The sequence below is a fragment of the Lemur catta genome, chromosome 8 (assembly GCF_020740605.2).
Source record: "Lemur catta isolate mLemCat1 chromosome 8, mLemCat1.pri, whole genome shotgun sequence".
In the NCBI taxonomy this organism is placed as follows: domain Eukaryota; kingdom Metazoa; phylum Chordata; class Mammalia; order Primates; family Lemuridae; genus Lemur; species Lemur catta.
The window spans coordinates 2,058,689-2,083,348 of NC_059135.1; the positions used below are offsets into that span (position 1 = coordinate 2,058,689).

A 24,660-nucleotide genomic window follows, 5' to 3' on the forward strand; every position below is an offset into this window, starting at 1 on the left:
TTCCTGGCAGACTTACTTCCCGCTTCACCTGCGGCCGGAGCTGGGAGAGACGTGGTGCGACAGCTCCACCTCTGGGCCCCCCTCCCTCCCATCCACCCCCCTTGACTGGAGAAAACCAAGATCAGGGGACAGTTGAGCATTCTTATTAGAAAGCCAGCGACACGAAAGTGACACTTGCAGAAAGCAGAAGCCACTTCCCCTCGTGTGACCCTGCGGCATAAAGAGCATCTGCCGAGCACATCCCACAGCCCCTCCCAGGAGCATCTTTCTGCTGCTCACAGGAACCTACGAATATACCTTATAATCCCCTAAAAACAATTTAAAGAAAATAGCAACTTTGTAAACTATTTATATAATAAATACCAAAGCCACATTTGGCTTTTAAAGGTTATTTTCTCTTCTCTGTGGGCAAATGCACTCAACAAATGACTGCACTCAGGAGAGAGGCGCTATCGCGAACGCCCCATTTTGAGGCGTGGGGGGGACACTGACACGCCGTCCACTCACCGTGTGTCTTCCAGCTTGACCCGCTCCCGGAAAAGGTCTTACAGCAGAGGCCCAATGCCAACGCCGTCCGGTCCATGGAGAAGGTCGTGGAGATCCACAGTAAGTTGCCCGGCCCGGTGCTCCTGGGGGCGGGACTCCACTGTGTCCCTCCTGGTCCCTGTCCCTGCTCCGTGGTGACTGCCGGCCACTTCCCAGGCCTGCGGGACACGGCCTGGCTGTGTCTGCACGTGCTGAGCTGGCAGAGGTGCTCGTGTAGCCCCAGCTGGGTCCCCACAGCCTGCTGGGAGGATTTCATCATCTCCCTCTTACAGCCCCAAAAACTTGAGGCCCAGACGACCTCAGTGCAGTCACCTGCCTCAGGTCCCCACCAGCAGGGGTGGCCACGGCCTCACCCCTGAACCAGGGAAGCCCAGGCCCTGAGCTTGGGGAACCCGGCCCTGCAGGGAGCCCAGGCAGGCTACAGGCCCTCCCCTCACAGCACTGCCCCGGGCGGCAGGTCCTGGGGGCTGGGGGTGGCACGTGGCCAGGCAACTCAGCCAGCACACCTATCTCAGGTGCATCTGTCACACCTGTCCCCATCACAAGGCCAGTGTGTCGCAGGCCTTTGAGACGACCCAGATGGTGGAGACCATCAGCGTAAGCGGGTGAAGCCAGAGGCCTGTGCCCTGCCTCCCTGCACGGGGCGCTGGGTTCCTGCCACAGAGCCCTGGAGCTGGCACCGGCCAGCCCTCTGGGCACAGCCCTCGTGCTCAGGCCTGATGCAATGACTCCCTGCCCCCAGCACCTGCCAGCGTCGGGCAGGAGACCCGGCTCCCCTGTTCCCACAGCTGGGAGGGCTCAGCACCGCCAGCCTGCAGCCCCGTCCCGCCGACAAGGCAGGGGGGAGTGCTGAGGGCCAGGCCCCACGGGACCCGCCTCTGTCTTGGGTGGTCCTGCTGGTAGGAAGACCCTGTTCCTCTTGGGAGGCAGAAACATTCCCAGAGATTCCCAGTTTTTGTGAGTTTATAGCCATGCGGCTCCTGGCTTCTGTCTCTAAATCCCAATGCCAGGTCCCGAGGCCCAGGGTCCTACGGAGACCTCGGCGGGCCGCGGTGTGGCCTGCGAGGCGCGGTCCCTGAGCCGCTCTCCCCGCCCTAGGCAAGTACTGGCGCTGCCTGCAGCGCACGCCCTCCACGGTCGGCCACTCTCTGCTCGAGGCGCAGAAGTGCGAGAACGAAGAAGCCGAGACGGTCACCGCCATGGCCTCACTTTCCGTGGGCGTGAAGCCCACCGACAAGAGGTGAGTGTCTGCCCCGACCTGTGGGCTTGCGGGTGCCTGTGAGCAGTGACGTGTCCTGCAGGCGGTCAGAGCCTTCACCCGCTCAGCCGGCCAAGTGCGCCAGGGCTGGCCCCGCCCAGGGGAGGGAGGGACCACAGGTGTCCCCGTCCGACTCTGGAAACAGGCCGGCGCGGCCCCCTCTGTCCAGTGTAGACGCCCCTTAGACACACGTGAGCTGCACTGGACAGCGTGGGCCTGGTGCCGCCCAGCCTCGGGGCAGGCCGTGGCGGGCTGGGGCTGCGGCAGGGAGGGACACCGCAGGGCGGCAGGCGTGCCAGAAGGGCAGTTGCCCAAGGCCAGTGTGTCACCTTTAACGCACTGCTGGGTTCTCTCTCTGCTCTCTCTCTGGACTCGCGCAGACCGGAGGAGGAGCCCATGGAGGAGGAGCCGCCCCTGTAGCATCTCCCAGAGCCGCTGTTCTCCTGTTTGTCCGTCTCTGTCTTGAAGCTCAGCCGAGAAACTTTCCCGTGTGGCGCTTGAGTCCCACCACGTGCTCTCTTGGAGCACAAGGGACACCAGGCGCAGCAGCAGCGGGAAGCCTTTCTGCCGCCCAGGCCCGCGGGTCTCGAGACGCACATGCACAGCCTGGGCATGGCAGCCGCTCACGGGACACGGGACAGACGCCGGCACGTGCACACGCACAGACACGGAAGCCAAGCACACTCGGCCACCCTGGGATGCCGCGGGAGCAAGCAGCCTGCGGCAGCTGGCGACACAGTTGCCGAATCCAGGTGACATGAGGAAAAGAAAATGAAAATCAAAGATCTAATAATACAAAAAAACTTGATTAAAACTGGTGCTTAAAGTTTGATTATTACCCACAATTTCACAGTCTCCGTGTAAACCACTCAACTCATCTTGTAGCTTATTTTTTTTAAAGAGAAAGTTTTCTACGGCTCTGGCCTGCCTCTGCGACATGGCGGCGTGTGGCAGGGTCTGCGACAGGTGGGGACGAGTGGACGAACCTTTCACGAAAGCAGAAGTGGACAGAAGCAGGAACGTGAGCCTGGGGGAGGGTTGAGTTTCTCGAAGCCATCGGAAGATGCAAGTTTGTGCCTTTATTTTTATTGCTCTGGTGGATTTTTGTGGCTGGGTTTTCTGGAGTCCGAGGAACAATGCCTTAAGAAATTACAAAGAGCGGGATCGGTGGGACAGTCCCCTGCGGCTGGGGCGTGTGGCGGTGCCGCGCCGAGCCGGCCTGAGCTCCAAGGACGGCACCGTTGCTGCCCTCGGGGCTCCTTCTTCGCCGCGTTGCTAGTTACAGAAACGGAGGTAGTTCCAAAAAAGTGGCAAATACTGTTGGGGTTTTGAAGTCCAACAAATTTTAAATGAATCCAAAGTGTTCTTTTCTCACACGTCACATAGCGATTGATCATCTCCATTTGGTTGTCAGCATGTCGTAGGCACACTTGCAGTGTTACGATCGGAATGCTTTTTATTAAAAGCAAGTAGCATGAAGTATTGCTTAAATTTTAGGTATAAATAAATATATATATGTATAATATATATTCCAATGTATTCCAAGCTAAGAAACTTGATTCTTATGAAATCTTGATAAAATATTTATAATGCATTTATAGAAAAAGTATATATATATATATATAAAATAAATGCAGATCGTGAAGGTCCCTGCAGATGGATGACTTGTGAATTAGCTCTAAAGGTGCTCATGGAAAGGGATCATGACGGAAGCTCGCGTTTTTTGAGCTCCAGACTGGCCAGCTGTCAGACCGCCAACACATTCGCCACTAGGCAACTACCCTGCAAGTTTGTACTTTGATTTTAATTATTTTCTAACAGAAGCCCTTCCCTCTCCAAGCCTCCATGCACATATGTACCTAATGAGTTTTTATAGCAAAGAATATAAATTTGCTGTTGATTTTTGTATGAATTTTTCACAAAAAGATCCTGAATAAGCATTGTTTTGTGAATTTTACATTATTCCTCACCATTCAGGAATTTTCTGAATGGTAAATAATTTCTAAATCGTTTTCCTTTTTAAATTCTTGCCTGTACATTTTTTTAACTTTCAAAGTTTTTTTTATTATTTGTTTATTTTTGTACAGTGAGCAGGTTTCTGCAGCGTCCGGGAATCGTTGCCATCAGAGTTTATTTTCAGAGAGTGAGAAGAGGGACCTTAGGTCTTTTCCGAGTGACACCAACGATTGTGTCTCCTAGTCTGTCCTAGGAGCTGTATAAAGAAGCCAGACGGCTTTTCCTACATGCAACACTAGTATTACACGGGTGGTGTGTTTTCCCGTCCGTGGCAAGGGCGGGGACGGTCACGCGTGGTGTTGAGCCACCGGGGAGGCTTGCTAGCCACGTGGGCAGTCAGCATTAATGCAACTCACGTTTAACCTTCTCTGGCCACACCTGCAGGATAGAATTCTAACTTCAGTTTCCCAAAGGCCTGTTTAGCATGTCGGCAATGCATGGGGCACACGTGGGGCTCTTCACCTGTCGGGTTTCCTGCTGCAGCAGGGCTTAGGCTGGAAGCAGCCGGCCCCGGATTTTGGAGCCTGTGGCTGCAAGGAACCCAGGGTCCTCCTGCCTGGCAGGCCTCACGGGAAGGTGCAGGCTCCCGCCCGGGACAGCCAGTCTTCACTCTTTCTCTTTGACAATAACTGACGGTCACTTTTTACTGGTAACTTAATTTTCAGCACTTGAAGCCACCAATTTCATTCCAGGTGTATCAAGTTCAGACTTGTGGGTGGAAGTTCAGAGGCACCGTGCTCAGGAGGGACCCCAGGCCAGGTGTCCGTGTTTGGTCACGTTTACAGGGTAGCTTCTGAAAGAGACACTAACTCAATCACACTTTTGACCGAATGAGTACAGATTCTCGGATCCACTTGGTTGTTGCCTGCTGTTGGCCAGCCCGAAGACAGGGGTTTGAGAGCAGGGCAGAAAGGTCTTGAGACTTGTTTGACTTTCCCCTCCCTGCCGGCCACTCTTTGCTCCAAAGCCTGAGTTGGCAAGAGGAGCTGGCCTGTGGGCGCTGACTTGGCCCATCCCCCATTTGTGGCTCAGAGCTGTGGCAGGGCCCAGCCGGCCGGGTCTTCTTCCGGCAGCCTCTGCCCCGTTCTCCACATGGCCTCTGAGGACCCCGCCACCTGCCCTCTTCCCAGCCATGGTTCATGGGGAGGAATGCAGCGTCTCACTTTTTTGAGCAGATGATGGGATGACAGGGACCGCCCCATAGCCAGGTTGCCACTGGAGGGATTCACTTCTAGTCTCACTCAGAGGGAGACATCCTCTGTGCACAGGCCTGGCAGGGGGACGCATGTTCCGCTTGTCAGCTCACTCCAGCTTCGCAGACGTGCTGAAAGCATTACCGTGTAGCCTTTTCTTTGAAGACACACTCGGCCCTTCTCCACGGCCAGCGCCCAGGGCAAGTGGCAGAGGGTCCACCTTGGCATCCGTGGGCGAGACCACATCAGGGAGGGTCTCTTCGCCTTCCCTTCGGTCCTTGGACCTTTAGCCTTTTTCTTCCTTTGCAAAGGCCTTGGGGGCGCTGGCCAGGGAGTCGACAAGAGAGCACTTTATATCCCTCTGAGCGAAGCCCCGATGACGCCCCGGGACGCGTGGTGTCCACCTGCCCTTGCGGCTCCCAGCTGTGCCACGACGTGCCCACGCCCCACCAGCAGGCGGCCGTCCCGGGAAGCCGCCCCGCGGGGACTGGCCGCCCTCTCCGGCGTCCCGTGGCTCCTGTTCAGGAGGGCCACTTTGTCAGAGTGTTTCAGTTTTTCTTTACTTCTTTTAAACTCTGTTTCCAAGAGGAAGGACCGTTTTGGGATGGTCCCCACAAAGCAAGTCTGATTTTTGCAGTACTAGCGATGGACTTTGTTGTTTTTGTTTTGATCAGAACATTCCTTCTTTACTGGTCACAGCCATGCGCTCATTCCACTCTTCTTTTTGTAGACTTTGGGCCCACGTGTTTTATGGGCATTGATACATATATAAATATATAGATATAAATATATATGAATATATTTTTTTAAGTTTCCTACACCTGGAGGTTGCATGGACTGTACGACCGGCATGTCTTTCTATTGTACACAGATTTTGCACGCCAGACTCGGCAGCTTTGGGGAAGAAGCAAAATGCCTTTTTGTTCCCCTCCCATGACATTTGCAGAGAAAAAAGATGGAAATTTTTCTGTAAAACAAAACCTTGAAGGAGAGGGGGGAGGGAAGTTTGCGTCTCACTGAACTTATTCTTAAGAAATTGTACTTTTTATTGTAAGAATAAAAAGGACTACTTAAACATTTGTCATATTAAGAAAAAAGTTTATCTAGCACTTGTGACATACCAATAATAGAGTTTATTGTATTTATGTGGAAACAGTGTTTTAGGGAAACTACGCAGAATTCAAGGTGAACTGCCTGTCTCTCTTGAGTTGATTTGGAGGAATTTTGTTTTGTTTTGTTCTGTTTGTTTCCTTTTATCTCCTTCCTCGGGCCGGGTGGGCGCTGCCAGCCCCCCTGGCCTCGTGGCGGTTTATTCTGATTGAGAACCGGGCGGGCTCGGAAGAGTCCCCTTTTCCGCACAGCGTGTTGACTTTCATTAATTTTAGATGATGTATGGCTAAGATTTCACTTTCAGCAGTCGTGACCTGTGCGAGCACTGTGGTTTAACATTATACTTTGCATCGAAGGAAACATTTCTTCATTGTAACGAAGCCGAGCTCGTTCTCAGCTCAGCCTCACTTTGTCTCTACATTGATTAAAAGTCTCCTATTGAAAGAAAAAGAAAGCGAACAGTTTTTGTTTGGTTTTTTGGCGTGTGTGCTCCACAGTGGAGGCTCTATTTTCCAGTTTATGAGAATGACAGACATATATATAATATATATATAAAGGGGGGTTGGACCTCACTCACCCAAGAGCTTATTACAGGTGTGTGGCGGGAGCCGGGTCGTGACGATGCCGCGTCCCCTTGGGGCCTGCTCGGCCTGGCGGGCTCTGCGCCGGCCACCACCAGTTTCTTCTGTAATTTAATCCGTTTTCTCTTTGATTGTACGGACCTTCCCAAGGGTTCTTTCTTTTGCTCAGTGGAGTTGGAGGTTTTGTGTTCGACTTTCTCATTCTTGTTTTGTTTCGTGCGGGTGGGTTTTCACCGGCCAGTGGCCTGCTCTGATGGCCAGCTTCTCCTTCCACTTCACCGGAGTCCAGTATTTTGTACCACATCATACAACTTGTTACTCTTGCGGTGTAAATAAAGACTGAGTTAATTGCCCTCCTATCTTGTCTCTGCCCGTGCTGTCTCCTCCTCGGTGGCTCTCGCGTGCCGGGGGCCTGTGGGACCGGCCTGCCAGCAGCCCGGGTCCCGCCCAGACGGTTGGATGGGAACGGTCGGATGGGAACGGTCAGGCCCGGACCAGGGCCAGGGCCGTGGGAGCGTGTCCTTGTCTAAATGCCCCGAAATTTAAATCTTGGCAGTATTTTCTCCCCAAAATGCTTTGTGAGCTAAGGTAAGGTGGCTGCAAACACCTCGCAGAGAGCAAGGCCAAAGGGAAGGGCCCGGGCCGGCCACTTCCCCCAGCGGCTGCACGTCACTGAGACCTGAGTCTGCAGACCCCACCGTGGCCCCCAGGCCCCAGCGCACCCCTCCCTGGGCTCCCACGTCCCGTGACTAATCCACTGGGAGGGCAGAGGGTAAAGGCCGGGCCGCCTCGGCCCACGTCAGGACAATGCAAATCCGCCCAGCTCCAGAGCTCTCCGGAGGGTGCCTGAGCCCCTGAGTTCTGCTCCACAGCCGGGCTGCTGCCTGCGCCGGGTGGGCTTCCTTCCTCCCGGTCATAGCTGCCGACCCCGAGAGCACTGAGCACCTTACACGCCAAACCCCATCTCAGTTGGCCCGGCCGAGGCGCCCAGGCCACCCTGGCCCCGGCATGGGGAGTGGCACAGAGCCACATGGCACAGGCCCCAGTGTCAGGAGACAGGCTCGGAGCCTGAGCCCCTGGGCGGGGGGTGTTTGTCACACAGCGTCAGCTGACGGGGCAGGGCCGGGAGGGGGGAAGGGGCCGGAAGGGAACCAGAGCCTTTCGTGGCTGTTCATGAGGACAGACCAGTTTGCCCAAAATGCCAGCATCTCACGGTAAGGGGAGCTCTCGTCTCTGAAACAGGTGGAAGGAAGAGAAACTTGGACAGAACACACCCGGCTCTGGGGCAGGCGGCGGCTTTCCTCAGCTTCGTAACAACGGAGGGTTTTTATGACACATCTTTTGCATCATTTTATCTGAAAATTATTTTGTAATGGTTGTTGCAAAGCCATAATACTTTTTTTACCTTTTAAAATTATGAAAACTTCTGCCACATTAAACAGAGAAAACAGCAGACTGGCACGCGCCCACCATGAAGACCGGACACACGTTCACACCTTGCCATGAACACGCTAGCAGGTAGAACGAGACGGAAGCCACGCCAGGCCCAGCCCCGTCCCCCCTGCGCTCTTCACTCCCGAACACAGCGGCCAGGGTCTGCAGTGACAGTCACGTCACCCCTGCTCAAGGCCCCAAGGACTCTCCAGATCTGTTTCTCACACTGGAATATAAACTTTGAAACTGTTCAGACCACTCCTATATCCCCAGAGATTCAAACATAATAGCTCTGCACAAACAGGTTGAGTGAGTAATTCTGGGATTCAGTCTTCTCTCGACCCACTTACCTGTCAGTCTAATTATCTGGGTGGCAAAGTAGAATTCTAAAGAGTTTTGGAATATACTTTGGATGCGAATCCTTTAGGCATCGTAAGGTTCAGTTACCATCTCTAGATTCTCTCTCTGTCTCCCTCTCTTTCACACACACACACACACACACGGAAAAGCCCCCCACTCGCAGACGCAGAGGGACGATACTGAGACCCTCTGTGCCCGTGACCCTGCCCCACGCCTGTTTGGCCCGTGCCCTCCTCACCCCAAACAGGCTCATTACGCGATCGAGCAAATCCCAGACATCATTTCATCTGTAAACATGTCAGTGGATTTCTTTTCTTAGACGTAACACCTTATCATGCTCTAAAAATGGATAATTCCCTAATATCAAATATCCAGCCAGTGTTGAGATTTCTCCAGTCGTCTCGTGTTTTTCTTGTGTTTGTTTGTGTGTTTGCTTTTTACATTTGCTTTGTTTTAATCTGGAGTCAAACAAGGACTTCACGCTGTTTACTGCATGTTCCCTAAGTCATCTTTTAATCTGCAGCCTCAACTCCGTTTTTATTTTTCTTGCAATGCATTTGTGGAAGAGACCAGGCCATTTGTATGTCCTCACTGTGTCCTCTGGCGTGTTCCTCCCACAATACGGGAGGGACAGGTGAGTGGGCCCAGACCGCTGGCCGACTCAGCCCCAGGCCCTGGGCAGGAGCCCCTCAGAGCGGGGACCCTCTCCCGTACTGTGGCCGCTGGGCCGTGTATTTCGTTGGGTTTTGAAGACAGTGATGCTTTCTCACCATTCCCGTCTTCACAAACTAGACATTTGTGTAAGTTAACAAAAGGTAAGCAATTGTCATCAAGTTTCTAGGCTCTATAACTTTTTTGGAAAAAAGTAAACACCTAAAGGTTACAATTACAAATTAAAAAGGCTTTCCATTCAGCCTCAAATCGATACTAAATCTTTCAGCCAAGGGTTTAAGGGTAGTAATATTATATGGTTTAATGAATACATGAGACTTGAAGTTTTAAGTTACACATAAAATTCCCGTTTAAAAGAAACTCTTTGGCCAATTACCCTATTTTGTTTATTTGAATTTAAAAGCAACATCATATTTTATTTCTCTGATGGTGATGCAAGTTCCAGTTGGGAAAATAAATCTGTATGAAAATTTGGGATAAAAGTTTGTGGCATTTTAATTCATGCAAGTATTGGGATTTATGCTCAAGAACTAAATGAGTACAGTTTCTTATGCTGCTTCAAAGTTTCTGTATCTGCTGTGTGAGTGGCATGCAAAATGTAAACTTGGTTTGCAACTAAATTGTGTTATAATTTAAGTACTTCATGTCTTTAAATATGATTCTTGTGAAACACAGATAATGTTGCAGATTCTGAAGACCCAGAAAGTCACTCCACTGAGACCTCTGGGAGCAGTTCCAGGACGGTGTTTCCCTGACGCTGAACATCGACCTGGGCTTGTGGCAATTTGGACTCATGCTGAGTCCCCAGTGGGGGGCTGGGACCTCAGACTAACACAGGGTTGAGGTTATCAATAAACGCCTCCCCAAGCTCAAACACTCCCATAATGGACAGTTACAAACACGAGAGGACCAGGGATGCCAAGGCTGACATCTGCGAGGCGGATGTGGCTCTACCCACGGCCACCACAGGCGTTTGCGGGGCCCGGGCAAGCGCTCAGGTGGAGACCCCCCCCCTTGCCTAAGGACGCAGACATTACAAAATCAAGCTCAAAAACTATTAAAATAAAAGCATCTTCCACCCCACTAGTTTAACAAAGCTACTTCATTTAAGGACCCAGAGGCCAGGCTGGCGCTGACATTCGAGACTCCAAGGAGTCCGGCTGCAGACTCTGTTACCTCCTCCTCCTCTACTCCTGCTGGGGGACCGGCCCACACCCCTCCTCGCCGTTTCTAGGGCTTTCCAGCCCGGCCCCAGAACCCAGAAAGGCCCGCGAGGACCTCCAGACGCAGCACCCTCCGCGTCTGCCTGACCCCTGAGCAGGGCATGGTCTGGGGCGGCTACACCGCGCTGCAAGCGAGGGCTGGGACATGCGTCCTCCCAACGGGGACGATGTGCCAGCTGGAAACGTGGTTCTGACTTTACAGAGGAAAGGAGGGTGGCACTGAGAGTCGCTAGCGTCTCTGCCATGTCCTCAAACCCCACTGGCATGTGAAGGCCCAGTGCACCCAACCCCATGGCACCCGGGGCCCTCCCACAGGGTCACAGTCTACCTGAAAGGGGTCGTAAGGGCCCAGGTTGTGGTGCCGCCGGGAACTCAGTGGCACATCCAACTAGTGACACAGCAGGCGGCCACTGCAGCTGCCGTCCAGCCGGTGAGCGCCTTTCCTCGGTCCCGCGAGGGCCTCCCCAGAGGAGAAGCTGGTCCACGCCGCACTGACGGCACGGTCCGAGACTGTGACAGAAGGAAGCCACCAAACGATGCCAGAGCACAGGCTGGTGCTGTGGTCTCTGTCCAGCTGGCACGTGACTGGGGACGCAGGGGGCAAACACTGTGCAGGCGTGAGGACGGGCCGGCGACGGTGCCGGGTCCACGTGCCACCTGGCGGGGCCTCGACGGGCCCGCGGACAGACAGTTCACAGAGACGTCAAACCAGGGACGCAGCACGTTTGTAGAAATAAAAAACAACCTGAGGGACAGTCGTTGACGCTGCTGCACGTTCCAGCGAAGTGCCACCGAAGGCCACTGCCTTCAAGGCCACTGTGCTGAGACAGGCGCAGACGCTCACGGAACCTTCCAGCGCTGTGTCCCGGCCTGGCCATCGCACTTCTGGGCACCTGTCCCGAGGACATAAACCTGTTACAGAAAACCTCCTATGTCCAGAGATGCTCATGTCAGCGTTATTTTAAGAAACAGTTGGAAACACCTGGAAATGTTAACAGCCGGGAACCGGTGGGTGTGTCAGCGCCCGGTGAGGGTGGCACCTGGAAGGCCAGACTGGGGACAGCGGCCGTGCCTCGGACCGTGCCCGAGTCCAGACGGTGGGACGAGCAGGCGGCCACGCTGTGCCCTCAGAGACCACCGTGGACAGGGGCTGAAGAGCTGCGTGGTCGTCGTCAGTTACGCACTGGGGGGTAGCGGGGTTTTCCGTGTCCTGGCACAGCAGTGCGCACGACTCCAAGCTCGGGTGGTGGCATCAGTGAGGATTCGCTTCCCAGCTGCTTCCCAGCCTGCCCGCACAGAACACGGAATTTAATAGCTGTTCCAAGGAAAAAGGTAAAATGCAGGCACAGAATTTTCTAGCACATTCCCCTGAGCTCCCTCACCCCCAAGCCCAAAAGGACACCCGTCCCCTTTCCCTTGTGTGCAAAAGGTGCCTGGAGGAGACTCACCCGAGTCAAGTGGCAGACGGGGCTCCCCGGGGGCCGTTGTCTGCCTGGACGGCGGGTGCCGGGCAGCCCTCGCACAGGGAGTCGCAAAGCGGCTTCTCTCTTCCGGCCGTTTCTAGCAAGGACGCCGGGCCCGGGCACCGGATGGGACTGGCGGAATTGCACCAGGCAGTGTGTATAAAGGCACTTGGCCCAGCTTCCGGCCACAAATGGCTATCGTCAGTGTTGTTATTGGCACCACAGTGCTGTCTTTGTTCCACGATGTCACGGTTTGGAAGATGCCCAATGTAGTTAACAGTTAACGGCAGCTCTGGGGACAGGGCCACAGTGAATGCCGTGGTGCCCAGAGCCCTGCAGGACTGAGGGCTCTTTCCGTGACGCCGTCAGCCTCTGCGGCCAGCCCTGTGCAGAGACTGTCCTCGGCTGGAGAGGGAGCTGTCACTGGGAACCTGCACCCAGTGACCAGTCCATGCGGGGGTTGCTGGGCCAGCCCTCGACGTGACCTGGGCCAGCTGTGGCTTCGCTGAGCCTGCCTGGCAGCACAGCACCCACTACCTGTGCCCGGGAGGAGCACACGACACCCCAGTCCACTCAGTGTCTCAGATCTGTGCCTGCGAAACAGGAATTGCAGTATGGGGTGGCCCGTTGCCATAGTTTATGGTGTTACTAATTACATATTAATTAATGGTATTATTAATCCATATAAAATATGAATAGTGTGCATCTCACACAAGACAGCAGAATTATGATCGCTCTTCTCAGTTGAGCCTCTGGGTTTGCAAGGACAGAGCCCGCTGCAGCTGGGCAGGTGAGGAGGGGGACCGTCCTGCGGGGCAAGGTGAGCCTGGAGGGCCTCCGCAGGCGTCCTCCTTGCTGGCCCCTGCCTGAGGCTCCCTCATCAGCTGTCGGGCAGAAAGTGCCCCCAAGCCGTGGCCTTTTGCCCAAGTGCCCACGGCCACCAGGCAGCGCGGTCTTGCCTCACGGGTCCTGCGCTGGGGAGAGTCTGGCCCCCGCTCTGCCTTCCCCGAGCTCAGGTGGACAGAGAACACGAGCCTCCACCCGCGTGAGCCCCACAGGAGTCCTGGAGCCGGGGGTCTCGCTGGCCGCCAGCCCGGGAGATCCGGCCCCATCCCGCCGGCCGGGCTCCTGGCATGGCCATGCAGCCCCCGGGCCTGTGCCCTCGTCCTTCCCTCTGCCCCTCCATCCTGTGAACCTCAGTGTCACTGGGGCCTCGTCACAGCCTTCCCTCAGCCCCTCCCCCAACACTCCCCCCCCCGCCCCCGCTCCATCCACAGGGCCACAGCGGGCAGGGGACACTTCCTCCGGAGACCAGGTGGCTGGGGAAGCCCGGCCCGTCTGCCAGGAGTCTCAGCGTGGCTTTTGCTTCCCCAGACAGTGACCTCAGGCCCAGTCCTGCCTTCCCCTTTCCTCCTCACCACGTGCCGAGCCTCTCTCAGGTGTAGACTCGATCAGGCAAGCCCGAGAGGCCACATGGCCGAGCAGCTGGGCCAGGAGACCCCTCACCTTCCGACAGCCAGCCCCTCTGACCCAGACCGACAGCAGTGGGCTGAATGGTGGCCCAAAAGGACATGTCCACGTCCCAACCCCCGGACACTCCATGTGAACTGATTCAGGAAAAGGGTCTTTGCAGACGTAACTCAATTAGGGCTCTCAGGACAGCAGCAACCTGGGCTACCCAGGTGGGCCCGAAAGCCAATGACAAGTGTCCTTGTAGGAGACAGAAGAGGAGAAGACACAGGGAGAAGAGGAGGTGGCTGTGTGACAGTGGAGACAGGTGGGAGGGGGGTCACCAGCCAAGGGACTCCTGTGTCCCAGGAGCAGGGTGTGGCAGAGCAGGAGCCTCCTCGGGAGCCTCTGGAGGGGTCACCATGCTGGCACTTGGATCTCAGACTTTTGTCCCCTGGACCAGTGACAGAATATGTTCCTGTTGTTTTAGGCCCCAGCTGGTGGGCACTTGTCCCCAGGACGCTCATGCACGGCCCTCCCAGCGCGCCAGACGGCCCCGGCACCAGGTCTTACCACTGTCAGGTCTGGCAGGGCCAACGGATCAGGACACTGGGCTTGAAAAGACAGTCTGTCACTCGCAGTCCCAAGAGACAGAGACATGGCACACCTCGCAGGGCCACTCAGGGGCCACCAGAGGGGGTCAGGAGGCGGGGCGTGAGCAGAAGCCTTCTTGTGGTTTCCACAGGGAGTGAGGCCAGGGTGAGTGGGCCCAGGGTCGGCCGGTCTGAATGACCTCAGCAGGCTCTGTCAGGCGCCGTCCCCAGCTGTCTGGTGCCCAGGCCTGGGATGACTGGGGCACGGCATGGCGGCCTGAAGTGTGAGAGCCAGATGGAGGAGGGATTCAGAGTTTGGGAGGTTTGCATAAGCAAGGCATGTTCGGACCGGAGTCATTTCTATTGCTCAGAACTATCAATGTGTAGCCCTGGAGGGGCAGTCAGTCCCGCCTGGCCAGTGGTGCCCAGCAGCCAGGTGGCCAAGAAGTAGCACAGGAAAGACTGTTAGTGCGCACAGCCCGGCCACCGCATCAGCGGGCATCACACGCCTGCAGGCATGCGACCCACTCACTGGGGGTTCTTACCCTGGGGTCCCTGGGAGAATCTGGGGGCTTCAGAGCTCTGGGACCCCTTAACATTGTGTCAATGTTCTCTGGGGAGAGGGCATGGGGCCTTCACTGGGTCCCAAGGGGTCAGCTCCCTCAGGACAACATTGAAGTCCTCTGTACCGACCCTCGGTGTCCTCTGCCCCCTGCACTGCCCATGGGGTGGCCAGTTGCGATCACCCAAGGTCCTGTGTTGCGCCCCCAGATGCAAGCGGGACACGGCGGGTAGGGGGCGCTCATGAGGCGTCTGGGGCCACTGCCAGGGCAGGACCCGGCTTCCACGGCCAACACAGAAGCACAAGTACTGTGTCTCGGACAGACTGTCCGGCCTGGGGGACCACTGCGTCGCTGCTTCCCAGGTGACAGCTTGCCCTACAGCCTGCCACACGTTTGGCCTGATGGCCGGAGCAGGCTGGCTTCTCCGCAGGCCCTGGAGCTACACGCTGGGGGGCAGCCCCGTGGAGGAGGGCGGGACCCCACCCCGGCCTGCAGGACAGACAGACGGGACAGGCAGGGCTGGTAGCTGGAGCAGCCCTGAGCGACAGACAGACGGGACAGGCAGGGCTGGGCGCTGGAGCAGCCCTGAGCGACAGACGGGACAGGCAGGGCTGGGCGCTGGAGCAGCCCTGAGCGACACACAGACGGGACAGGCAGGGCTGGTAGCTGGAGCAGCCCTGAGCGACACACAGACGGGACAGGCTGGGCTGGTAGCTGGAGCAGCCCTGAGCGACCGGCCGATTCCCGACCCTCCCTCGGGCTGGGCGGCCCCAGTTCCCGCTGTGCTGCCTGCCAGCGTCTGCTGCGGTCCCCAGAGGGAGACCCTCGCCCGCGAGCCACGGGACTCCAGGCCGAGAGCTGGACCCGGGACGTTGCAGAGGTGCTGGTGGTGCGTCCACGAGCCTGTCCCCAGGGTCTGCCCTCCAGGAAGCCAGCCGCGTCCCTACGGCTACCGCAGCGACAGGGACACCGGGAAGGGCCTTTCTTTTTTTTTTTTTTATTTCAGCTCATCATGGGGGTACATAAGTTCAGGTAGGGAAGGGCCTTTCTGAGGGTGTGCAAGACCGGAGCGTGCAGGGCTCGTCCGGGGGCGGCCTCGCGCCACCTGAGCTTCCTGCACCTGAGCGCCCGGAAGACGCAGCGTGGCGCACCCGCACCGTCTCCCGCGCCCACTCGCGCCTGCCCCTCCGCGTGGGGCGTCCCTGGAAGCCGGGCCCCCCCCCCCGGGCTCTGCTGGCGCCGGGCCCCCAGGAGGCCTGGCTGGGGGACCGCGCGGCTCTTTGGGCCCGGACGCGAGATTAGGGACCCCAGCTCCCGGCGGCGTCTACTGCGATTACACACGCCCAGTCCCCGTGACCACGCTGAGACGCTCTCGCCCCCCAGATCGGCGGTTTCCGAGTCACCGCCCGAGCCGGGAGCGGGAGCGTCCCCTGCGGGCTCCGCGCCCAGAGGCGGGGTCTGGGCAGGGGCGGGGGCGGGGCGGGTGGGCCCAGGTGGGGCCAGACGGGGCAGGGGCCGGTGGGCCGGGAGGGGCTGGGAGGGTGGAGCGGGAGGGTCCAGGTGCGGCAGGGGCGGGGCGGCGGGAGGGGCGGGCCCAGGTGGGCCGGGTGGGCCGGGTGGGGCGGTGGAAGGGGCGGGTGGGGTTAGACGGGGCAGGGGTGGGGCGGCGGGAGGGGCGGGCCCAGGTGGGCCAGGTGCGGCGGGAGGGGCGGGGCCTGGAGAGGGGGCGGGGCCGGGCCGCCTCTGCCTCCGCTTCCACCTGCGCGGTCCCGCGGGCGGCGGTGCGACTCCGGCGCCACCTGGTGGCACGCCCCGGCACGGCAGCTGGCGCGGAGCGGCCGCGGGTAGGTGCCGCCCTGGCCCGGGGCTCCTGCCAGAGGGCGACGCAGGTGGCCACGGTGCAGCCGCAAGCCACCCCCAGCGTCCTGGAAGAAACGCCAAACAGGCTCCCCGCCCTGGGGGTGCCCTAGACGCCCGCGGTGGATGGAGCTCCCCCGACGTCGCCCAGCAGCCCCGGTGGCTCTCTGGGCCGCGAGGACCCGGGGACGTCCCGCCTGCGGCTGGGCTGTGGCGTCTCCCGCACTCGCCCACTGTCTCCACTGAGCGCCAGGCGCCCCGCGTCCATGAAGGCGCACGTGAGGGCGCGGACGGGAAGGCAGACGCTGCACCGCGGGAGAGAGTGGGGCAGGCGGGGCATCCACGCGCGGTGGGGCCGGGGCTGCCGGTGGGTGGAGGGGCGAGAGCTGGGGGGGCCGGGGCTGCAGGTGGGTGGAGGGGTGAGGGGCTGGGGGGGCTGGGGCTGCAGGTGGGTGGAGGGGTGAGGGGCTGGGGGGGCTGGGGCTGCAGGTGGGTGGAGGGGTGAGGGGCTGGGGGGGCTGGGGCTGCAGGTGGGTGGAGGGGTGAGGGGCTGGCGGGCTGGGGCTGCAGGTGGGTGGAGGGGCGAGAGCTGGGGGGCCGGGGCTGCAGGTGGGTGGAGGGGTGAGGGGCTGGCGGGCTGGGGCTGCAGGTGGGTGGACGGGGCGGGAGCTGGGGGGCCAGGGGTGCAGGTGGGTGGAGGGGTGAGGGGCTGGGGGGTTGGGGCTGCAGGTGGGTGGAGGGGCGGGTGGCCGGGTGGCCAGGGGTGAGGGTGGAGGGGCAGGGGACCTGGCGCTGGGGTGCTGGGTGCAGCGAGGCCTCCGCACCCAGTGAAGCGTGGCCTTGGGGCATCCGCACGGAGCAGACCTGAGAGCCAGGCCCAGCGGACTGACGCCGGCACGCCAGGGAGTGGATGCACCTGGTCCTGTTCTAGACACATTTTAAAAGTACTGGCGATTGGTTTCCTGAGGGATTTGATGTGGGCTATGAGAGAACCGTGGAGTCCAGGGTGGTGCCCAGGTTTTGAGAGAGGGAGAGGGAAAGAGAAGGATGAAGCTGCCACCACTGGCTGGGGCTGGGGCTGGGGCTGGGGCTGGGCCCCATGCCAGGGGCGGGTGTGGGTGAGGATGGAGCTCAGGAGTTGGGCCCCGCCTGCTGAGCAGAGCCGTCTACTGGATTCCAGTTGGAGAGTGTAGACAGACACTGGAGCCTGAGAGGTGAACTGGGCTGGAACATGCACTCGAGCCTGTCGGCAGTGGGGGGTATTTACAGCGTGAAACCCAGCGACACAAGGAGGGAGCGAGTGTAACTAAAGACAGGGGAAGTCCTGAGTTCCTCAAACCGGCTGGAGAGGAGAGGGACCAGCAGAGACGACAGAGCAGCCGGAGAGTGAGTTGGGGGAGACCCAGCCTGGGGCTCTGGATGGGGGCAGGCCGGATCCACCGCCAGGGCTGGGGGTCGGGAGGAAGAGGACTGAGAACCAGGCGTTGCTGGAAGTGGAGACTCTGCACAGCGACCAGGTATCCCCTGACACCCCAGTTCCTTCGCCACTCACAGACGTGGCCCTCGCACGCCTCGCACTGGCCGACCCAGCGTTCCACGTGAGCACACGCTGGAACCTCAGAGGCTGTGCTTCCACCAGAGCAAAGTGTGGGCCCCGGCTGGTCAGGACACCTGTGTCTGCTCTTCAGCCTGGTGTCTGTGATAGGACGTGCTGTTTACTGGGGGCTCCAGACTGTGCTGCATATTCAGATATTTGACTCCACTGAAACTGACAGCCCGAGCAAGCAGCCGTCACTCTTTATAGGATAAGCTGAGGCTCCCAGAGATCAAAAACTGGACTTGGTTTCGACAACTGGTTTCAAGTGGCAGAGACACCACCCCTGTCCCAGGGCTGCCTCCCGGCCCCAAGGCCCCAGGTGTGGACGCCGCACGGCGGAGCCTCCAGCTCAGGACATGGCACCCTTGGGTGTCTGCACTCAGCACGCTCTCAGAGCTGGAGGGCTTGAAAACTGCTCAGGGCATTTCCACATGGATTATTGGTAAGTACTTCCAATAGCAGAATCACAGAATTTTATGTCTCTGGTGCCACCCAAATAGTGACACTCAGTCTTTATGGAGCTGAAGAGACTGGGCCGGGGACATATCAACAGATATTTACTGTGCTGGGTGTTTTACACGTTGCTTCTGCACTTGCTGGTGCCCCCGTCTGAGTTCCTTGCAGTGAGTCCAGTGGGGCCTCCCGGAAAGATCGGACCACGTTCTGTCCCCAGAACCTGTGACTGTGACCTTGCAAAGGGCCCTTTGTGGAGGTAAAGTTAAGGATCTTGAGATGACATCACCCCGGATTACCCAGGGGATAATGACCTGGGTTGATGACCCAAATCCAGTGATAAGCATCCCTGCAAGAGCCACCAGAGGGGGTGCACACAGGGCGGGAAGAGGCCACGTGAGGATGGAGGCAGAGACTGAGTGACGCAGCCACTGGCCTGCCGGCTCCCTGGAGTGGCCCGTGGAGAGACACCCGCGATTCCAGACCGCTGCTCTGAGGGGGGTTAGTGTGACCTGCAGGGTCCACTCATCACCCCGTGAGACTTCAGCTTCCTAGCTACAGCCTCCATTGTCATCCGACTCTTACTGCCCTCTGCTACCTGGACATTTAGTAAACAAACCTTTGAACGTCTTCCTGGTTTTGATTGAAAAAAAAAGACCTGGATCGATGAGGACAAACGTCGAGGTCTGCCTTGGAAGTGACCAGCAGTCCCACTGGTCTGGGGGTGGCAGAGGTGCTCAATGTCAGCTGCCTATTTTAGCATCATTCTCCCTCCCCAAGTAACAGAATCTCATCTTATCTGGGGCTGAAATGCACCAAGTTGAAAGACGACCTTCCCCTCCCCCTCTCGGATCCCTGCAGCACACGACTAAGTTCTGGCCAAGGGAATGTAAACAGAAGTGAGTGTGGGATTTCCAAGAAGGTTCTTCAAAAGGAGGACGTGACAATCTTTAGTTCAGAGAAGCCACTTCAGGCATTAGAAGCAGACAGGGATTAATATAGGCAGTGAGGTTTTAAAAATCACTGGGGAGCAGAAGCCAGGGCTACTCGCACAGCTGACTTAGCTGCACCACCCAGGCCGAGGCCCAGAGACCAGGGGCAGCCGCTGTTGCAGACACTGCTGCCCCCACCACCTTTGTCTTTTGCAGCCACAGAGCCGGTGACCAGACCCTTGACTACGGACGCTGGACCTTGCCTGCCGCAGCTGTGGGGCTCCCACCTCACCTCTGCCTTCCAAAGTCACCTGAGTCCTTGCGACTGACGTAAGTTGCATGCAGAACGCAGCGGCAAGGGCATCTCGTGGTGGGAGCTAGATGAGATGTGCAGCAAAGCAGAGGCTTACTTCCCTGGGAAGCCAGTTCGGCAAAAGAGAGGAAGAGAGGAGACCACGGACGCACAGGGAGGAGAGCCCCTGGCCAGGGGAGGCTACGAATGGGACCGCTGGGGAGGAGGCACAGTGAGTAGGGGGTCAGCCCTGGCAGGGCAGGCGCAGGAGGGGCGGTGAGTGCCCGCCCTCAGCCGCCCGGGACTCAGGAAGCTTCCCGGGGTGTGAGGACAGGCCTCACCCTCACATGCAGCCAGAGCAGGGGGCAGACAGGCCTGGAGGAGAGTCCACAGGGCCAAGGAGTCACTGGTTCCTTCTGCCTCTACCCTGGGCATTTTCACCGCTCCCTGCCTCCCGGTTTGATGTGGTTTCAGAAAATACTTGTTATATTTCTCTCTTAAATTTCTCTACGTTTTCATACATCTTGTCCATCTTTTCTTCTGTTTTCTTTAATTATATTAAAGTCCTTGTCTATTAATTCTAGCATCGATTAATTGGTATTCCGAATATCACAAGAAAACTACAGACCAATATCATGCATGAACTCAGACCCCAAGACCCTTAGCAAATACAGCAACATACAAAAAGGAGCATACAATATGACCCAGTAGGACTGATCACAGTAATGCAAGGTTAATTTATCAATTGATGTAATGCACCATATTCAGAATAAACAGAAAAAGCCACATGATCATCTTAACATACAGAGAGAAAGTACTTGACAAACTTCAACACCCATTCATGATAAGAGTTCTCAGCAAACTAGGAATGGAAGGGAACATCTTCATCCCTATAAAGGACGTCTACAAAATTCCTGGAGCTGACATTATACTTACCGGGCAGAGACTGAAAGCTTTCCACATAGGACTGGGAAAAAGGCAAGGATGTCCACTCTCTCCACGTTTATTTAACATTTACTAGTGGTTCTAGCTAATGAAATAAGGCAAGAAAAAAACTAAAGCATCTAGATTGAAAAAGAAATAGAACTGTCTTTATTCGCAGCTGACGTATTAGAAAATCCTAAAGAATCCACCAAAACTAATAAATTTAATAAGTGAGTTCACCAAGGTTATGAGATAGAGGACCAACCTATAAAAATCAAGTTTATTTCTATACACTAGCCATAAGTGATCAAACAGTGAAATTAAGAAAACAACTCTACTCGCAATAGCATTATTAAAGGGCAGACACAGGAACAAAGCCAACAAGGGCAGTGCAAGACTTTCACGTTGTAAACTACAAAATGTTGCTGAGAGAAATTGCAGATCTACGTAATGAGAGGGACATTCTATGTTTATGAATTGAAAGACTCAATATTGTCAAGATTGAAATCCCCCTAAGTTGATACGGAGTCAATGAGAGGCTGTAAAAATCCCAGCAGGATCTCTGTGGCGGGATGGGCAGCTGGCCATGCAGTTTACCTGGGAATGCGCAGGAATCCACACAGCAGGGCAGGTGTGAAGAAGAACACACCAGGTGCTTCCACTACCGGACTGCAAAACCCCCTCCAAAGCCACGGGAATCCCGGGGGCACTGCCGGCAGAGGGTGGACGTGCAGGTCGGTGGGAGGCAATGGAGGGTTCAGAAATGAACACTTACATGTATGATCACGTATGATCACTTGATTTGCAACAACGCTGCCAAGAAAATTAACAGAGAGAAGGTATTGTTTTCCACGGATGGCGCCGGGGCAGCCGGGTGTCCCCAGGCAGAAGATAAACATTGGCCCTTACTTGATGCTGTACACAAAATATACTCAAAGTGGGTCACAAGCCTAATTCAAAACTGTAAAATTCTGAGAACAAAGATATACAACTACTATGTACCCATAATAACCAAAAATAAATTTTTTAAAAAAAATTCTGAGAAAAAATATGAGGGTTCTTACAGGGACACCAATAGTGTAATCCATCAAAAATGATACACTGGACTGCATCAGGATTAAAAACCTTTGCACATCCTAAGACAGCATTAAGAGAATGAAAAGACAAGCCACCGACTGGAAAAACTTTTTTACAAATTATGTATCTGGCAAAAGATTTGGATCTAGGATATGTAAAGAACTTTTACAACTCAATAAGAAGGTAATCTAATTAAGATGGATAAAAGAAACGAGTGGCTATTTCACCAAAGCAGACGTGCAGATGGCTGACAAGCACGAAAAGATACTCAGTCTCGTTAGTCATCAGTCAGCAGGGAGTGCTCAAAGCAAGTGCGTCCCAGGGGACGTCTGGTGTGGGTTTTGTAGCTGGGCCACCCCTTCTGTGGCACCATGTCTCAAGGACAGCCTTCTGATGGGCTGGCCAGCAGCCTTGACCCTCTGACCCCAGAGCCAGCTTCCCAATGATGAGCTGCAGCGGGAGTGGCAGTGGGAGGCTCCCGTGGGCACTGGGCAGGGTGAGGGGACAGGGACGGGACAGGGAGGGAGGAGGGGCAGAACCCAGAGCCAGGAGAAGCACCGAGGATGGAGCCGCAGGTCCTGGCAGGGGCTGGAGTCCTGGGCCAGCCTGGGCCAGCCCGAGCGTGGCTCTGTGCCTTGTGGGCACATGCCCTGGGGAGAACGCGGGCGTTGGCGATGGGCCGCCCAGGTCCTGGCTGTGTGGGTAGCATGGGCCACCGCGCCAGTTGCTCAGCGGCGCGGAGTGCAGGGCGTGCCTCGGCCCTTCCCCCGCCTGGGGAACATCTGGTTCTGATTGTGTCACTGCAGAATGTGAAACTCTTCTGGGGTGCTGGGGGGACGGACTTGGTGGCCTGGGGTGCTGGCAGCCCCTCCCCACGTGTGCCGAAGGCCACCTGCAGGACGCGCTGTGCGGCCGCCCCACCTGGCAGGACCCCACCCTGCGGGGGCCACTGCTGGAGAGCCTGGTGCCAGCCTGGAGGGATGGAGAATCCCCCGGCGCTGACGTGGCGGATGGCGGCCGAGGGCCCAGCCACCACCTCACAGGGACAGGCCAGGAAACGGGTCCACCACCCCTTCAGTTTCGCTGGTGTGGGGGGAATGTTCCCTTCTCACCCTGCAGGGGGCTAATCTTCAAAATTCCGACACCCTCCGCAGAGACAGTCCTCAAAGCCCGTGTTTGCCCCGTGGCTCCGTCCTGTTGCCATGGCAATGCTGCTGCCACCACCAGAGAGGCCTGTGCTGGGCAGCTCACACCAGCTCTCTTCTCTACTACTTGTGGCCTAAACCCTTCGCTATTTTTACTTTTTCTTATTTTTCTTAGTGTCCTAACAGTCCTGCCGATATTTTACAGAGCATCACCTAGAATCAGATCCAAGCTGTCCCCGCAGCTCCTGTAAGTCAGGCTGGTCCTGGGGAGAAATCAGGTGGGCGGGGGGGAGCTGCCGGCCGCGGCTGTGTCCTCCTGCGCTGGGGGCCCCGGCCTTGGCTCTCGGGGTTGGGGTCTCTCTGCACCCAACACCACCTTCTTGTCAGCTGCCAAGCTCCGGGGACAGCCCCCCAGGAATGCACCTAACCTGCTGGCGAGGGGACATGCTAAGTGTGGGCTGGAAGAATTATTTTCTTTTGTCACATATTAGCTGTATGTTTTCGTTTCACGTAACCAGCGTCTAGTGGCGTTTGCTTCAAGTCATTCAACTCAGTGGAGCTGAATTTTAGGCCATGGTCCCGGGGGCTGAGCTTGACCTCGGCTGACGCTGGCTCCGTGAAGGTAGCGCTGTGCTGGGCGGTGCGAGGAGGCCGTGGCCATGAGGACGGTGCGCCGTGGGGACAGACGAAGGTGACACCCTGGCTGGGCAAACACAGGCCCTTTCTGATACACCGGCAGGTGCCAGCACCCCGGCTGCAGGCAAACACAGCCTAACGTCCCGCTGCATCTTCGCCCTGGCCTGAGAAACACGTTCCAGCAGGACCCACCAGACCCTGGAATTCCCAGGGACTCGTCTGTCCTGTCGAGAAGCCCTTAAGGCCAAGTTATTTCGGCTAAAACGGCGATCGCTGCTCAGGAGCCCCTACCCCGCTCTCTGTGAGGCGCACGGAGCGCTTGAGCGGGAAGTGGCAGGGTCGGAGGCTGAGTGTCCGCTCACGCTCCGGGGTCCACCTGCCACCCCCAGGAGACCCTGCACAACGACCCTTCAGGCCGGGCCTCTCCCACAGCCGGGGGCGCACAGAGGGCCTGGGGCCTGTGGGAGTGGGGGCCCCAAACACGGCAGGCCACCCCGGGGGCTCGCACGGTTATTTATGACTTTTCCCTGGGCCGCCGAGCGAGAGGCGCTCCCAGGGCCTGACCCCCGCGGGGCTGGAGTGCAGCAGGGAGGGTGCAGCTGCAGCCACCCACGGAGGCGGCCACGGCCAAACTCCGGGGGAGCGGGCTGGGTGGAGAGGAGTGCATGCTTCTCTCCTAAAATAGATCGTATCTGAAAAAGAAACAGATGGGGACGGAGATGATTTTGTCTCTCATGAAAAGCACAGGAAGCAGCATGAAGCTCCCTGCTCCCACCCCATGAGCTCAGACAGCGCCAGGACCTGCTCGGAGGAGTCTCTGTGGGGGCCGGGCCGGGCCTGGCGGGCTGCGGGTGGCAGGTGGCCGGAGTGGGGCTGGAGTGCGTGCGACCCCCTCATCTTTCCCCCGTCGGGGCCTCAGGAAGGGCCTGGTCCTGAAGGAAGGGCAAGCTCCGCCCACAGGGAGGGCCACTATGAGGGTCCCGGGTGGGCGGGGCGGCTGGGGTGAGCTTCCTGGATGCAGACGCAGGGGCCACTGCAGGGCCCGCACAGGGACCCGTGAGCCTTTCAGAATGTGACTGCTGAGGATGCCGGAGAGAGGGAGGCTGATTTCCTGGTTGCCGTTTACAAGCGACTGTAGATTCCTGTTCGGGAAACGCCCCACAGTGCTGGCAGGTCCACAGCGTGATTCACATCATCTGAGTAAAGTCTCCACGCGGCAAAATTCCTCCGGATCCGCTTGTCATCGGGAGTCACTGTCTGACACGGAGGGGAGTCACTGAGCTCCC

General features: G+C 57.4%; 1 protein-coding gene across 15 annotated transcripts in view; it reads left to right on the forward strand.

The window, feature by feature from the left end:
* Positions 1-7,063, forward strand: part of HDAC4 (histone deacetylase 4) — a 256,229-nt gene extending 249,166 nt beyond the window's left edge. For all 15 annotated transcript variants that reach the window (XM_045558639.1, XM_045558649.1, XM_045558643.1 and 12 more), the window contains 3 exons: positions 522-606; positions 1,645-1,786; positions 2,185-7,063. In XM_045558639.1, the coding sequence (XP_045414595.1) occupies positions 522-606; positions 1,645-1,786; positions 2,185-2,224 (267 nt within the window). In that variant the 3' untranslated portion in view covers positions 2,225-7,063. The remainder of the gene's footprint in view (positions 1-521; positions 607-1,644; positions 1,787-2,184) is intronic.
* The last annotated feature ends 17,597 nt before the right edge of the window (positions 7,064-24,660 follow it).